Below are 16,796 nucleotides of genomic sequence, written 5' to 3' on the forward strand. Positions count from 1 at the left end.
TTTCCCTGTCCAGATCCCCAAAGAATAGAATGGTTACCTCAAACTGAATGGCTGGTTACTCAGACTTTACGCAATGTCACGGAACAACTGCATATATCCAAGGAATCACGTTCTTATTTAAGCTAATTTACATCAATACATGCTGTAAAGTCAGCATATAATAGGAGAGACATCTATTTAAAATGGTTATCTAAGACTACACTTTTATTTCATCATTCTATTAATGTTCTCATACAATCTTAATCTGTCTTTAATAAGACTAATTTTAATCTTTTTAACAATGCTATCTTGCATGCGTTAGGTTACTCCATAGACCGTTTTGATTACTGTAACCTAATACGTCTCATGTAGCACTATTATCTCCAAATTATCCCCCTTCAAATATCCTATTATGCAATCAACCACACACGAAGTTATCAAGAAGTTACATTTCATGCAAAACCACTCCTTCATGACAACTTGGAAGATTCAGGCTTGCAAAGTCACAATATGGCGAGGTAATGCCCAGAACTTCCAAGGACCAGAGAAGAACCAGGGATGAATCAAGTGTACCTGCAAGTTCTAGTTTTTCAAGTGTCTGAATCGCCTTCTTGGTTCTACAGTCACTTTATTTTTCTATATTATGCCACTGACACCGCATTTTCAATGCTAGCCCCTACTCTTCCACTCTCAAACGTGTACGAGCAACAGTTACCGAACTGTGTTCGCCGATGCTAAATGCTTGCAAAGAACACCTGTAGGGATCACAAAGGTGACTGAGATAACTTGACCTGGCACCTTTTGGCACTCTCTTTAGTAAACATTTCAACAAGATTATGACAGTGGTTGCTTCCAAGAAAATCTAGACACGTAGTACAACTGGTTACTTATTCCAGTGGACAGTTTTTACACCACAGTCCATTCTAGAAGCAGGAAAAGCTCTTCAAATACTTTAGTACTTGGCACTACCACAGTACACCTGAAAAGCAGTACAACTTGTTACTACGTGTTATTTGAAGGGCAGAGTTGACAGTAATTTACTACAGTTTCAACACTACATGGAAACACGTCTAAATATAGCCAGTGAAGTCCATGCAGCCTTATGTTTCTCCTGTTCTGTTTCCCCTCCCCTCTTTTTTTAAAATATTAGGAAAAATAAAGTACACAGATGCCAAATACCTCATGCAGTATTAAGACTGACACAAAAACATATAAAGAGCAGGTCTTTAAAATGTTGATTAAAATTCCGACAGCTACTAAAGCCCTGGGTGACACTACTCCCCATTTTGCAAATGATCCTGTATTGTCGATCATGACAACAGAAAGTCTCAATTAAAAAAAAAAAAAAAAAAAAAAAAAAAATCTATTGGGGGCAGCAGGGAGAAGATGAAAGATGAAAATACAAATAGAAATATCAAACTCACTTTTAGCACTGAATTTGTTTTCTTTGCGTGTTCTACCAGTTTTCTTCAGACAATTATCACAGACAAACCTATTGAGAAAAAAAAATTGCCAAAACCTTAGCATAAATCCTTTATTGGCTAGATTAAGCCCCATGTTTGAACTCATAATTTAAATATCAGAGTACATTATGTTCTTCCTCTGGATCTGAAGAGCTTGTATCTCTTCATTTTCGAGGGACTTGAAGCGTTTATGAGCTGGTTTAATTCTGCCAAGCAGTTACACCTGTATTTGTGTTCTGTAGTACACAAACCTACCTCCAACCAGCTTCCATTGTTTAGTAGTTAGAAAGAAACCACAGAAATCTGCGTATATGAACAAGTTGGTTTCATGCACATTTTCATCTGAATATACTGAAATGAGACCTCAAACACCGAAAAATGTGTTTTATTTAGAAGCGCTTTGTCCTTTTGTACCCAGCTCTTAAAAGGTAGTGAGTGCATATTAAAGAGGGAAGGCAGAAAGTCTTAATTATACAAACTACATTGGTCTCATCATACAAGGGGTAAAAAAACATAACAAACATCTTACCCTGAAGGCCAAATAATATCATAATGTAATACACAAATCTGGTGCATCTTCCGACCACACTCTTTGCAGTCAACAAACCTGAGAAGAAAAAACAGCAGCCGATCACTTTTGTTGTTAGGCAAGTAATTTTCCAGAACTGAGCAAGAAAGAAGGACCTTCCAACCCTCTGCTAAGGGGTTGAATCAACTTCACAAGGCCCCACTTATGTGTCAGTTTAAAAAAACTACTCATCAGAATAGCTCCAGATATACATCTATCAATCTCACATGCAAATAGAAGAGATATACAAAAAAAATTGTGAAACATACTAGTTTAAAAATGTGAAATGGGCTTTAAAGCACAATTTTTTTCTGGATCATTTTTATCATTTCCTAAGCAAGAGTTCTGAGTTTTCTCAGCTTCAAAGTATTCTGCTCAACAGTACCTCTACAGATTTAATTTTCAATTGTTGTAACAACCACAAGCTGGCTAAGTGGTTGCTCAGCTTACTGTAAGTGTAAAAAGCAGTCATTCGTGAACCACTGCGCCAAGAAAACATATATTGTCTTCGCCTGCATGGGTCTGCTTTAGTCTTTTTTTTTTTTTTTTTTTAAATCAAAATAGTAAGTTGAAATTCTCTTTTTGGATGGGAAAACCTCTGATGGTTTTCCCAGTCACGACTGCAACATTGGTTAGGAAGTCAAATGCACTGGGGTCTCTCTCAGCAGTCTACCTGTAAAGGTCTAGGGGAGGAGCTCCATTTAGTATTTGCAAAGATGAGAAAAGGAATTCAAATGTATTGTGTATCAAACCGCCAGACAACAAAGCAACAGTAAGATAAAGTATCGTTTCAGCTACTCTTAAGTAGACTGCAGGAAAGTAGCACAGTGCTGCTCAAGAAACGTTCAACCTGGCTTTTACTGAACTTCCCGAGGGTAATGAACACAAGGAAGGAGGATGCATCCCTTCAGTGGACTAAGCACTCGGGTGAAGAGAAAAATGTGGTTTAGCAGTCTGGCTAAACCAGAAGTGGAAAACGCAGAAGACCCCTGTAGGTACCCAGGGCTTGGTGTGAAAGGGTCTGTACGACGGAGGGCCATTCTCAGCCAGCTTCTGCCTTGCAGGACACGCCTTAGGAATCACCCAAATAAACACAACTGGAAACTGCCATTAGAATAGGCTCACATTTTCCCCATGAATATCAATGGCAGACATCAAGTTTGTATGGTGTGCTACGAACTCTAGAGAAAGATTCTGCAGCATGCTTGGGCAGAGATCAGGCAAAACAGGAAGACTACTTTATTTGCTGCCTAATTTCTGAAGAGCTGGCTAAAGGACGAGCAAAAGTGACGAGACTATCTTAACGGCCTGGTACTTACGGCTCTGGATCTAGTGTATCATTTTTCTTCTTTTCAAACTGATCCTTCGAGATGGTTCTAGAGACAAAGAGTTAATATAAAACTCAGTAGTACCTTTGCATCAGAGGCTGAGACAACATCATGCTTTTCTGAATTGCAGCAAACAAACAAACCTCAAGTCTGAAGAAAGCGCATGAGTATTTATTTTCTATTCAGAAAAAGCAATTCACTTCATTTTATTTTAAGCTACAGAAAATATTTTCCCATTTCACCTTCTGTGTAAATTAAAAGCAAAATAAGAGATACCCAAGTAAATGCATAAGTTTAAAATCATAAAGAACAAGCAAAGCTATCGTCAGTAAAAGCAGCCACGTTCCAAAACAGCTCGTATTCCTCAAATCTTAGAGCGTGTTTTCTGGCCAGGTTAAACACAAGCCATTGGTTTAATGAACAAAAGCTGTCCCTCAGAAGGTGAGACATCAGATCAGCCAAAGTCTTTCATTTGAAAAGACAATGGATTAGTGACATTTATTGATACAGCTTCCATTCCCCCCCCCAACCATATTATCTAATGTTTGCCAGCCCTGGCAACCACTCTACGGGCAGCTCTGGAGTAGCGCAACCAGACACAAGTGACATTGTTGGGCAGACGAACAGACCCAACGCAGTAACAACTGTTAGTCATCTGTTACTGTAAAAATCTCCTGCTAGTAAGAAAGCAGGCGCTTCCCTTTGAACACCACCACCGGCCACAGGGTTTTACTATCAAATCAGGACTACACATCACCCCTCGTATTTAAAAACATGGCATGCAGAAAGGAAGCGACTTACGTTTGAGGCTGGGAAGGGTCATCACCCAGGGTGACATTCTCCCCCTGGATTTCAGTGAAACACTTCTCACAGAAGTGATACCTGTCAGCAAGAAGGCCATATTTGGGTGAACTGGTCCAGCATAACACACAGCCACCCAAGCACGGAGCCACCAACCAGAGCAGGGCAGATCACCACGACGGAAGGGGGGGCGTTGTTGGTTGATTGATGGGTCAGTGCGGACAATGAGGAGGAACAGAGGGGAGGGCAGGATTAGAGAACAGGGGAGGGAACAAACAGCACAGACGTAAGAGGTAAAACGCAAACACCAAGACAACACAGAGTAGAAAGCCAAGGCAAAGCACAGATTAGCATTCGGTCTCATTTGATACATTACTAACAAGTCGTCGGGCGTCAGATTCCAAATTTGGGGAGGATTAATGAAGTAGCTACCAAGCGCTACGTTTGTGCAGACTTCAAATTTAAGAATTTGGATTTGATTTGCATTACTTTGGAAAAAATGCCCTTTGATTTCAGGCTTGTGACCGATCAGGTTTCCTTTGGTTAAAAGAAATAGCCTGACAAAAAGCTTTAAGAACACATTACAGATTGAAGTAATTCGAAATTGCTCTGAAAGCATTTACCAATTGTCAGTAAAAACTGTAAAAGCAGAAACACTTGGTATTGAAAAAAATCTATAAAAATATTAAATTCAAAAGTTGTTTGATTATAAGATTAAATGTGACCAATTGCTTAGCTAGTATTATTTAATATAAATGAAACCAAATCCATACTCTAGACAAACATTTAACAGAAATGCAATTATGGGTCAGACTTTCCAGCCATTTATCTATATAAGTACAATATATGTATATATGTGAACAACATTAAATATTGTACATACATACATACAATATATTTATCAGGTACATTAAAGATGTGGAATTAAGCCTCACAAATCGAATATGAGACTAGTTACAATTTTTGGTCACCAGACCAAGAGCCAATCCAAGTTATACTCAGCAAAACCAGTACTGCAGTTTTACAAACCAGGCTGAGTAAATTGGGAGTACCACTCTGATAATACAATCTGCATTTGAAAAAAAAAAAAAGTCAAAGTTACACAGATTTTGGGTGGGGTTTTTTTGTTTGTTTGTTTCAGATGAACTGGAACCAAAGTCGTCAGGGTCATCAAAAAAAAAGAAGGCGGCGGCTAAATGTTTGGAAAGGATATGAATTCACACGTGAACAAAGGTAACAAAGAGAGGCCACAGCTGTAAAATGCAGTAAGATCACAAAGGATCATCAAAATAAAGGAGCTTTACGGAGGACCAAGAGTGAGAGAGTATAAGCAGCAACGGCAGCACAGTAAAACGCAGTTTTAGTACTCAAACACGAGACTCAATGTCACAATGAACCAACAACTTAAGGGATGGACATTAGTAAATATGGCAGCTTGCCCCTTCAAACACATACTCATACACTTTAACTACTGTAATCCAGGCGACAGGTCTCCAAGACTGTGCTTTCCTGGAGACAACACAGGCCATTTCTAGGAACTTATTGAAATGTACGGATCAGAATTTCCTCCTGCGACACACACTGGCCATCGCATCGCCACTACGCATTTCATAAATGCTTGCAAAACACAGCGCAAGCAAGTGGGGCAGGTCCTTCGGCAGCGCCCGACGAATTGGGGAAAGACGTTCTGCAGAGCAATCTGTGTCCTCCCCAGGCTGGAGCCAGGTCCGTGTTACCATAGCATGATTTACAAGAGCCTGAAAACTTCTGCAAACTCTGCCAGCTGGCTCCGGCTTCAAGAGCTCCTCTGCTAGCCAAGAACCACTTAAACACAGCAGCACACTGAATACTCTCTCTACTGTTGGACTGACAAGAAGAGGAAAAAGGTGTATTTTGTCCTAGTTAACACAGCCCATACTGACTTATCCATGTAACCAGCGGGGCAGCTGCAACTTTTATAGCAACCATGTGAGCTAAAATGCCATGCTCCCTGCCTGGAGGACTGCCTGCCAGCCCACCACAAGTTAAACTGCAAGCGACTTCTCTTGGGTCACTCAACTGGGATTAAAAACATCACCCTCCCAAGCAAAACCTGAGCTGATAATGCAACAGAACAAGGCCAGGAGAAAAAAAAAGTGTATTCCATTAATTTGTAATCATCAGGAATGTTAAATGTATTACAGTTATTACAGAGCAATATTACATGAGAATTTCAGGAGTGGACACTGACATTGCACATCTCCTTTACACTGACTTCACTTGCCCCTCGCCCCATGCCCCTAAACTGGTACAGTATCGTCTAATAATTTTTTTTTTTTTAAACTCAAACATAACAGGTTCAGAATTTTGTATCTTTTTTTTTTTTGGCCTATGTCCTTTCTTTCTATATGTGCTGCTTTAAATTTTTCTTCAATTAAAAAACCCCACGAATTATTTTCCTTACTAACAAGGTTGCTCGTTTTAAGAGTCAGATTGGGAAGGGTTCAAACACAGGAGGACCCCAACACAGGAGTGTATAGCCAGAAACACCCATAAGAAGGCTCCTATTAATACTCTGCTGCATTTAAACTATCTCATAAAAGGTTAATTCTGATCCATTTTCAGAATAATTTATGGGCTTTCAAAGCACTCATGAAACTGAGCAACGACGCTGCCTTCGATACCGGATTTAAGTTACACCGCAGAAATCTAACTAGCTCCACCAGCACAGATATTCCCCCCTCTGTCCACACTGTGGCCGCAGGAAGCTCAGTCCCGCAGGGATGAGCCCTTTGGATCGGCAGCGTGGTGAGCACGTGCTCCAGCCGTCCATGGATCTGAAGGGAAGCACAGGATTTCACGCGCTGCAGAACCAAAACCTAACGCTAAGCAAGAGTCAAGCTTTAATGCATGATATTAAAATGAGGAAATCAAAATTGAAATACAGTGAACATGAATCACCTAAAGATCATGAATGTTTGTCCATAAAACAATCAAGGTGAAACAATAGCTATAGCTTGTTATGAATATGGACCCTCAGAAAGGGAGACTTGCTTGTAAGTCACTGACTTTTGCAGGTCACTACAAATATTCAACAAAACCCATAGAAAGCATACAATATTCTAGTTATAACAGCGGCAGAAAATCCAAAGGATGTACTTCTTGCAACACATCAGAAACGAAAATCTTTTCAAATGCAGACTGTTCAGGTGACTGATTCCTGCTTATTAAAGAGTAACATTATGGTTCAATACCAAAGCCCAGAAAATGCTCAGTCTCTGCATTAACAAGTGAATTTCCAACTGTAATTAAGTGCATTCAAAGGAAATTATAAATTAGTAATTGGATGCTAGTACTGATATGAAATACCAATCAGTTCTCTCAAGTGGATATTCACACACGAAGTATATTTTCTGAACACTTACTTTAACCTGAACTTCTGCTTTATTATGGAAGTCAAACTGTTCTATACCAAATAATTAACTTAAATCACTGTAGTGCCAGAGTTCATTTATTCAATGGTGCCTAAATATTCGTAGTTGTAATTTAGTTATGTGACACGCTGGACTGAGTACATCAAATTTTGTCTGTTCTGTAAATGGAAAAAGCCAAGAACATTTGACCAATCAAAGGTCTGCTGGAACAACAGAATTTGTTTTTCACTAATTTGCTACTTGGTTAAGAAAAATCTAAGATTTGAAGATCACTGTCACAGGGAACAGGTAACTCGACTGTTTTAGAGCAACACAGTTGATGAGTAAGAAGGGCTTTCTATGATCTGATAGTCCAAATGCACACTTAAAATATGGTAATTGATCTTCAGAAATATTTTATTAAAATACCCAACACAGAAAAAAAAAAAAAAAAAAATCATTCATCGCGTCATTTTGTTGGCCTGAAATAGAAAACCTCACTCCTCACCACCTACTCAAAACCACCTCAAATCCCCAAACCCCAACCCTTTCTCAAGGTATCTGGACGAACAGAAATCTACATCTACTTCTGTTCTGCTGCTGGCCTACTGACACTTAGACAAATCGCCTCTCTTTTCTTACTACCCTTTTAGACTAAACTCCATGTAAATGGACTATCACACTTCTAACAGGTCGGAAACTGGAATATTGCATGACCGAGCCCAGAGGAACCCACTGCCCCATCAACCCTGCACTTGTTAGCAACCAACATTGCCTTCCATCGAGTAATCCAAATGATTTAATACTAACTTAAACAGGAAAGGTATAACTGAAAGAAAAATGACCACTTCTTCAATTATTTTTGAAGTTGCTATTCTTTTCAATAGCAGTACTACCTGGATACGTAATATGAAAAGTATTTGAAATTCTACCACAGAGCTGGTATTGAAGGGTTATTTTTTCCTTACTTCCTGAAGTACTGTATCTTTAAACGCATTTTAATTGCTTTATTTCTCTTCAGACTGACTTTTTTTGGAGCTCATAACAGCTGTATAAAACCTCTGATGCAGGGGTTGCCCAAGAGAGGCTAAACACAAGTATCGACTGTCTGAATTGGTTCTGCCACTTCGGTTAGACGCCAGCTTACTGTGCGCTTCGAAGCTGGGCAGACTTCCAGATTGCCAAGCCTCTGGAAAGCCATTCATAACTTTGTTTTAAACAGGGAAAAGGAAGTTTTGTCTTAGCCCATTTCTGGTTTGTGTTTCTTTTTTTTTGGGGGGTGGGGAGTGTGGAACATCTAAGAAGCCAAAATGAAAGCCAAGTTCTAAGTTTGCTTTGTTATTATAGCACTGTTGATTTAAGTGTTAAGTGGAAAATTAATATTACAATATAACAATTGTTTAATGATCATACAAACACCAAATCCTAGTCTTAATTAAAAAAAAAAAAGAGAAATTATTGGCTTCATAGCTTCTTGTGAAGTCTGGGTAGTTTTCAATGCTAATTCACAGCTACTTTAACTAGAAATAAGTCCTAACTAGCAAGAAAGAATGTAAGTTTTGCAATCAATCAGTGTACCCTTTTAATTTGCAAATTCTGACACTAATTTGAAAACAAACCTGCATATTCTTACAATTCTCCCAGAACAAGGGAGTATGATTTCTCAGTGCCTTTCTGCAGTTCTGTCCTTCTCCCTCCAGCAGCCCTCCTACTCATTTTGTGGAAAACACGGACCACTTCACTTTCACTTCAGTGATGTGTGGCGCAGCCTGGCCAATAGCAAGCACTTAAGTACAGTGTGTATCAAGTTGCAGTACAGGAAACTAAATGGTCACCTGCGAAAGGACAGCATGCAATAACATAAAAATAACCTTTCCTGACTTAGTCGACAAAGGAAAGAGAAAGTTAATAAACCTCCCTCCTCTGTATGTGCAGAGAACTCAAAGGATCTCCCTTTCTGAATACTGGGGGGGACACACACACACACACACACGGGGGACACACACAACACACATGACCCAAAGTCAAGGACTTACCTATTCTGGTAACTGTAGTAGGCAGCATCACGAGGAATAGTACACAACTGCTTGCCGTAGCAGCACAAGGTCTGTGGAGAAAACTCATACTGCAAAACAACGGTGAGAAAAGAAGCTTTAAAATGTAATCTTATATTAATATCAATTAGGCAAACACGACGCTTATAGATACTGTAATACCTTGTTATGTTTATCACGCTTTTCCAGGCTATTGTAAATAAATTAGCACAGCTCTCAATCTAATTATGATTACTAACTATATAAGCTAAATAGCTGACCCTCTAACCACCTACTTTATTGCAACAGACACAGGAAACAAGAAAAGCATTTTAATATTGCTTATGACCAAAAGCAGTGTTTTCTGAGGGAGAAAACCACAACAATAATAACAGAATAGCAGCACGAAGGATGCTAGCTACCTTTTTTGGCTCTTAGCACGCTTATAATAAGCCAAACTTTTACCAATCATTTCATTCAATATTTCATTTTTTAAAAAGAAAGCATATGCTTTGTATACTATCTGATTAATTAAGCTAAGCTTTTGAAAGAATACAACTCCATCCCTGGAATACATACCTTGCGTCCACAGCAGTAGCCAAGTGATTGCATAACAGGATCAATTTCTTGTTCAAACACCTCTGCGAGTTTAGTGCAAAACTTATAGACCCTGGAAGTCTTGCGATTGTAAAGCCAGGCATTGTTAAACATTAGCCAAACATCGTCCACATATTGCCAGGGTTCTTGGTACTGCCCAGTATCCAGTTTGCGTTTAATGGTTGAAAGGTCCATAGGATTCTTCACAATGTCGAAGTAGTCCTTCAAAACACACACACACAAAACCTTTTAAGATGTCAACTGCTCACACTATGTTGTACAGAAAAGATGAAGCATTTATATGAGTAAAAACAAAACCCAAGAACATTTTGTATTTTTTAATGCCCACTCACCGGAATCCCTAAAAGCTGGGGATCCACAGGCTGTCTAAAAGGTAGAGACTCAGGATCCTGCCGGTACAAGGCTTCAAGGGTAGGCATGAGAGCCTGGCGCAGCTCCTCAGGCTTGAAAACTGTTAATGAAAACCAGAAAGGTTAGGAAATTTCCTCCCAGGCTTCCTAACCTCTTGACTACCCTAAAAAAAACCCAAAACCACACAAAAACCCAAAAAACCTCCACCAAACCCAACCAAAAACAGAAACAAAAACTATGTTAATACAAAAACCTTAAGGGGGATTTCCTGGTCTGCATAACTCATCAAAGGCAACACTTACAATCAAGAGGCTACTGCACAGCCTTTGTGTTTACTCAAATCACAGCAGGCGATGTTCCCAGCATAAGGAGCAAGGAACAACTGTAGCCCATAACAATACATATTCTAGAGCATTAAAAAAAACCAAAAACAACAAACCCTATCCAGAAACAAATTAATTCAATTGCTTCAACATGGATGAACCTTAGCTCTTCAGAGAAGAGACTAAGCATGTGCCCCTCTCCTCGCTTCTAACCTTGTTCGCTATTTCCAAGCCAAGATTCTTCTAACAAAAAACACCATAGTGGACAGGGCCGAAGAGCCAGCTCTACAGAGAGTAACCAGATGTCTCAATAGCTGGCACAGGAATTTTCTGGCCATAATATACAAACAGTTCTGGTTTGATGGTTTGTTAATTGATTTTGAAAGTGTTAATACTTCCAGATTTATATGCATCATTACAACCACTTGGAAACAGTGGCATGGCAACAGCCATGTTTCTTTCAGTAGTGGATGACAAGGACAAGAAAGGTAATACATTTTCTGTAAAATAATGATAACTTCGAGAGCTCTTGGAACATCTCAGCAGTGTAATTACATTTATTTCCTTAGGAACAGAGTCTTTAAATAGGGAAGAATGCTTACTATTCAGAAAAAAGACAACTAAGGAAAGCAGGATGGCATCGAATGTTTAGCTACCTGGCTGAAATAAAAACGATACCAATAACAGGGAGCAATTAGGGGTTCTGCTGAAAGCACTTAAATCAACAGGGCCACAGTGACCCCTTTGCAGCTCATCATTGCTTCTGTCACTCAAATGGTATTTTGGTAAAATACAAATTGTTTTTTGAGACTTGCAGTTAAAATCTATGACTTTTAAAAATTTATTGTTTTTTCCTTTTTCATTTGTGTGGTATTTCTGAGAGCAAGTATTTTTGTCTCAACTACACTCACTGAAATCACACACAAAAATAGAGCCGGACAAGAAATTAATATGGCTCAAAAAAAATTCTGAAACATTAATGTCTCAATTTTTTTAGCCGTTTGTAGATGCTGCAGCTCTTGGAAATTTGTTAGTCAGGATGAAAATTGTAAGACTGTTTGAGTGCACTGCCTCTAACTGGAGAGTGGCTTGCTGCTGACGTACACAACAGGCAAGGTATCACCCAAGTCACCTAAATCATGGCAAAGGACTAAGCAAGCTCCCAGGAGGACTTCTGCAAGGGCTTGCCTTACAGCTACATCAAGATCTGCTGCTGCTGCACGCAAACTCAGGCTCGCCAGATTAAAACCAAGAGGAGCCAAGGAGGCCTACGTTCGTTGTTACAACACTGAATGCAACTTGGTCATTTCACCTGTTGCCACAATCTCAGTCCCAATAAAATGGTAATTCTCTTCCATATTTACTGATACCACACATGCAGGCACTTTTCTACGAAAGAAACCCTACCACATACTCTCAAAGTTTTATAAACAACTACTAAACTATATTACGGAATTCTCAAGAACAGAAGGAAATATTAAATTCCATTCATGAGAAAGTATTCTCTATTGCTTCTGGAACCATCTTGCTCTGCGTCAAGTAGTTCATAACCTGATATTCTTAATTATTTCATTTAATGAAATACAAAGGTCAAAACACACCTTGTAATAACCTATTCTGGCCACCTGCTTGACATTGCTTTTAGAATTTTCACTGTACCAACCCTTATAACAACATACCACTAAGCTAGAGTATCTGTCAAAATAAATCCAACCCTAATCCAAACCCAAACTACAGAGATTCAGCACAATTCTTCCCAAGTTCCTTAAAGCCTAATTATCTTTGCTGACAAAAGTTTATAATCTACTTTCATTTTGAAGTTTGAAAAAATAAAACCTCAAAATCCAGTTGTTATTTCAATTTATGACTTCACCTAGAAACAAAGAAAAGTTGCCTTCATCTTTAGAAGTAAAAAAGCTGCTCTGCCTCTAAGGAATATGACTAATAACAGAACATTTGATCACTGGATCTCCATATACACAGATTTTACAAGAAAGCTTCTGTTCTCCCTTCTCCCTCTTTTCCACAATTAGATGCTCTCGGTTCTCCTCTGGTAGCTAGAACATCTTTTTAAGGAGCTGGCATCCGGTTATCCTATTCCGTCTTGGATGCGTGGGTGGTAAAAAGAAAATGGGATCTTTGCCTGAATCATGATGACATACTATCTGCCAGAGAAGAGTATAATGCTACCGTTTTTACCCTTTTAAATTTTTATTTTTTTCAAGCAGAGGAAATCCTGCTTATGATTACTAAGGAGAAAATTCATAAAAGATGAAGACATCTTCAAAACAGTAAGGACAGTACACCTGAATACCCTCCCCAAAACCAAGCCCTTACTGTTTTTGCATTATTATGTCTTACAAAGAAGGGAAGAAACCAGTAAAACTGATCTTGAAGGTCAAACTAATGCAGCCATCCACAATGAGGAGACAGGAGCTACTAAGTGAGTATTACACTGTTTCATTTGAGAAGACTGCAATCAAAGAGGCAACAACCAAAACTCTTCCTTTCTTGCTTACATTTGGTTTGTAGGAAAGCAAAACAAAACCAAATCCTGAATATGGAAGGGTTTGGTTGCCCCCATTTATGAAGGCAAAACCTTGATGAGGAAGAAAAACTTGCCAAAGGGGTGCCTGCAATTCTCCAAATAAGCTAAATTACAAAATTTCAGGTGTAAGTGAATGGAGCACCGCAGTATCTCTGCGGTATTCTTTCGGTCTGTTCTCCAGCCCATACAGTATTGCCCTTCACTGAAGTCAGGTTACAGTCTAGTTATACGTGGTGAGCGCAGCCAGGCCGATGGTGTTCAGTACACCTGGACAGGTGGTACAAACAGATGAGATTCCAACTCCACAACACAAGCTACCTGTACCCAGAAAAACACTGCTTTTGGGTCCAGATGAATCTTTCCAAACATTAAGGTATCAGGCTACAACCTGCGAAGTTATCTTAGAGCATGCACTCCATGAGAGTTGCAGCTGCGAGCCCTCCTTTTTGCAGCGGCAGCATGTATCTGCTACTTCCCAGGTTACCGCGGGGTGCACCGCAGGACTCTGGCCACATGGGAGGGAAGAAGAGTTTGCAATACTTTTGTAACCCAGGAAAAACTCTAGGTGAGTCTCATAAGTAGCCATATAATACCATGTAACCCTTTAGCACACTTCACAGTATTTGCTCTCAAATAACTCTTAGTTTATTAGCATTTTAATACAAATGCTCTGTTAAAGTTGGACAAACTACTCTGTGAGAAAATGTCACTATTTAAAATTTTATATGCTGTTGTACCTGCCGATGCTGCACATTTATTATACTATATGGTTACTTAGTGATGATATTTCTAAGATAAAATCGTGCCACTAAATGAGGTATTGGAAATAGGTAGTAACCCAGACTGAATCAGCAGAACAACAGTGCAGCTCTTCCATGGACTAATTCTGTGACAACCTTCCTCTTTCAACCACTTGCCCTCATTTACTTGCTAGCGCACTCCATCTAACATGCAGCAATGATTCTTTCCACTGGGAACATAACTGTTTTATAAATGCTAATAAGCTTTCCACTCCCTATGTTACATTTTGTTCGAAATAGGCTCTGCCAGTTGGTTCTGCAGCGCACTCTCATTTGGCTGGCCCAGCGAGCTTACAAACCAAAATTACAATTTACAGGAAAATGTGTTTCATAGCATTTTACTACAAAAAAAGATTACGTTTAGTAATTAAATGCAACCCAAGGCATATACAAGAGATCAAGATTCAAGCTGCACAAACTTCAAAACTTTATGATTTCTTGATCACATCCTGTAAAGCATGCACCTATAATGTTCTCCTAATGTAGTTATACGCAGTTTCCTGTGCATGGGAAGAAGAAAAAAAGCAATGAAATGCATCATCACTGTCCCTTTTTTGACATTTGCAACACGTTGAAAGCTTACCTTTGGTCAAAACCTAAAAAGTAAGCACCAAAAATGGGATGCTAAGAGACTAAAGTCTCTAAACAGCCAAGGTTTTTGAGTCTTGCAGGCTCCCACAAAGCCTGCACTACAAATGAAGGAATTTCTTCTTGCCTGTTTTAAGAATCTTCTTCATTTATTTCTTACTAACCCAAGGCACGCAATCATTTATGTAAGTCTATTCAAGATTTGTAATGCCGTCAAATTTCCTTTTGGAAATACACACACTATACAGATACAGTCACACCTAAACCTATGCTAACACTGTAGATTAATTTAAGAGACTACTGACCTAACCATTTCTGAGGAGAAAGCTTTCAAATCAACGCTACACTAAAAACTACACAGGACCTCAAAGCTTAAGGCTATTGCAGCAGATCAGCCTTGGAGAAGCACAGCTTCAGGAGAAGAGTTCAAGTGCTTGATTCTCAGAGAAGTGAAAGCTAAAACTCAGTACGAAGGCGGTGTGTGCCACCTCTAACGGAAAAGCAAGCAAGCGGTATTCTAGGTTCTTGAGCGCACTCTGTCTGCACTAAGCTCCCTTGACAGAGCACTGGCCAAGAGACATAGAGGAAGAGATTTATGTATGTAATTTCTCCAGCTATCACTGCCTTACCGTCTTGGTCCTTCTCGGCAGAAACTGGAAGCTGCGAGAAGACTGCTGGGATCCAGACCACAATGACATGCTTTTCTCACGTGATTCATATAAGACCAAAGGAATACTACTTTCAAAACTAAATTACACAAAGTACCAATCTCCTAGAGCTCCATGTGCTGGAACACACATGTAAAACAGTTCTCCCAGCAAGAACTGAGACCATGGAAAACAAACGCTAGTAAAATAAAGTAGACAAGAAAAACTCAGTTTTCATACACATACTTTTTTTGCGGGGCTGAGATGGTGATGTGGACTGTGAAGTGGTTCCATTAGTGCCGCTCTCCTCTTCCTCTTTAACTTCTACTTTTATTTCAGGCTTCTTTTCTTCTACTTCCATTGGCTCCTGTTTCAGTTCTGTCCCATCTGTTTCTTCTTTTATTTGTGAAGATCCTTGCAAATCCTCCTCCACCTTAAGAAAGGATGCAGCGACATGTACTATGACATCTATGACCCAAACTAGAGTCATCAAAATATTAGTTTGAGATTGTCAAAGCACTCTCCATCCATGGCTTTCCTCACGACAGTTACTTTCCAGTAACTACCCTCCTCTCGCCCCTTAGTTCACCAATTCAGACACATCATTAAGTGCTTTTATATCTATCACTGCTTTCAGTTAAGCTGTATAGAATCTCATTTACCTCAGTCTTAGCTTCCACTTGTGTCTCACTAGTCTCTGGCTCAGTTTCTTCAGTTTTAACTTCTGATTTGCTTTCTAGCATTGGTGCATCTGGTCCTAGTTGCTGGGAATTCGTATCAGCACTAGCAACTGAGGCAGGGGTGGGGACCCTGTTATCAATACTAGCTGCTGCCTGGGATAGCTGTTGTAAAAACAGTACAAAAGAAAGACACTGCATATATAGAAATATTTTCCTTTACTAAAAATGAACAGCACAAGAGAGACATGAGATGATATTCTAAAACAGTGCAGAACATGGATACAGGAGCTCACTGTAGCCAAGTTTCGATGGAACACATTTAATAACTCTGCTTTACAGAGGAGAAGCCAAGGAAGAATTCTGTCCCAAAGCGGCTTCTTTTACAGAGGAAAATACCTGTCTGGTAAAACACTGTACATTCCTTGACATGTGCATTCATCCTGACTAAAGCTTAAAAGAAAAAAATGTATGCAAATTTCATGATCAAAAAGGATTGATTCTAATTCAGGCCAAATACAGCATTAGGCCTGTTACGCCTCATCTTTCTGCGCACTGCTGCCATTTTTACTTTGAGCAGTTTGAAGTCATTCAATACACCCCCCTCCTTCAAATAATGCTGAGCACATCTGAACGCACACATTTTTACACATCTCTGTAATGAACCCTTTGGTCTAAAA

General features: G+C 39.4%; 1 protein-coding gene across 6 annotated transcripts in view; it reads right to left on the reverse strand.

Annotated features, from left to right (window-relative positions):
• CREBBP (CREB binding lysine acetyltransferase) overlaps positions 1–16,796 on the reverse strand; it is a 97,276-nt gene that overhangs the window by 16,191 nt on the left and 64,289 nt on the right. For 5 of the 6 annotated variants that reach the window (XM_075436032.1, XM_075436031.1, XM_075436030.1 and 2 more), the window contains 9 exons: positions 16,102–16,281; positions 15,686–15,872; positions 10,515–10,633; positions 10,144–10,383; positions 9,568–9,656; positions 4,140–4,220; positions 3,330–3,386; positions 1,972–2,049; positions 1,404–1,471 (listed from right to left, as the gene is read on the reverse strand). In XM_075436032.1, coding sequence (XP_075292147.1) covers positions 1,404–1,471; positions 1,972–2,049; positions 3,330–3,386; positions 4,140–4,220; positions 9,568–9,656; positions 10,144–10,383; positions 10,515–10,633; positions 15,686–15,872; positions 16,102–16,281 — 1,099 coding nt within the window. The remainder of the gene's footprint in view (positions 1–1,403; positions 1,472–1,971; positions 2,050–3,329; positions 3,387–4,139; positions 4,221–9,567; positions 9,657–10,143; positions 10,384–10,514; positions 10,634–15,685; positions 15,873–16,101; positions 16,282–16,796) is intronic. The other variant, XM_075436033.1, reaches the window with a different exon arrangement.

This window comes from Opisthocomus hoazin, chromosome 15 (assembly GCF_030867145.1).
Source record: "Opisthocomus hoazin isolate bOpiHoa1 chromosome 15, bOpiHoa1.hap1, whole genome shotgun sequence".
In the NCBI taxonomy this organism is placed as follows: Eukaryota; Metazoa; Chordata; class Aves; order Opisthocomiformes; family Opisthocomidae; genus Opisthocomus; species Opisthocomus hoazin.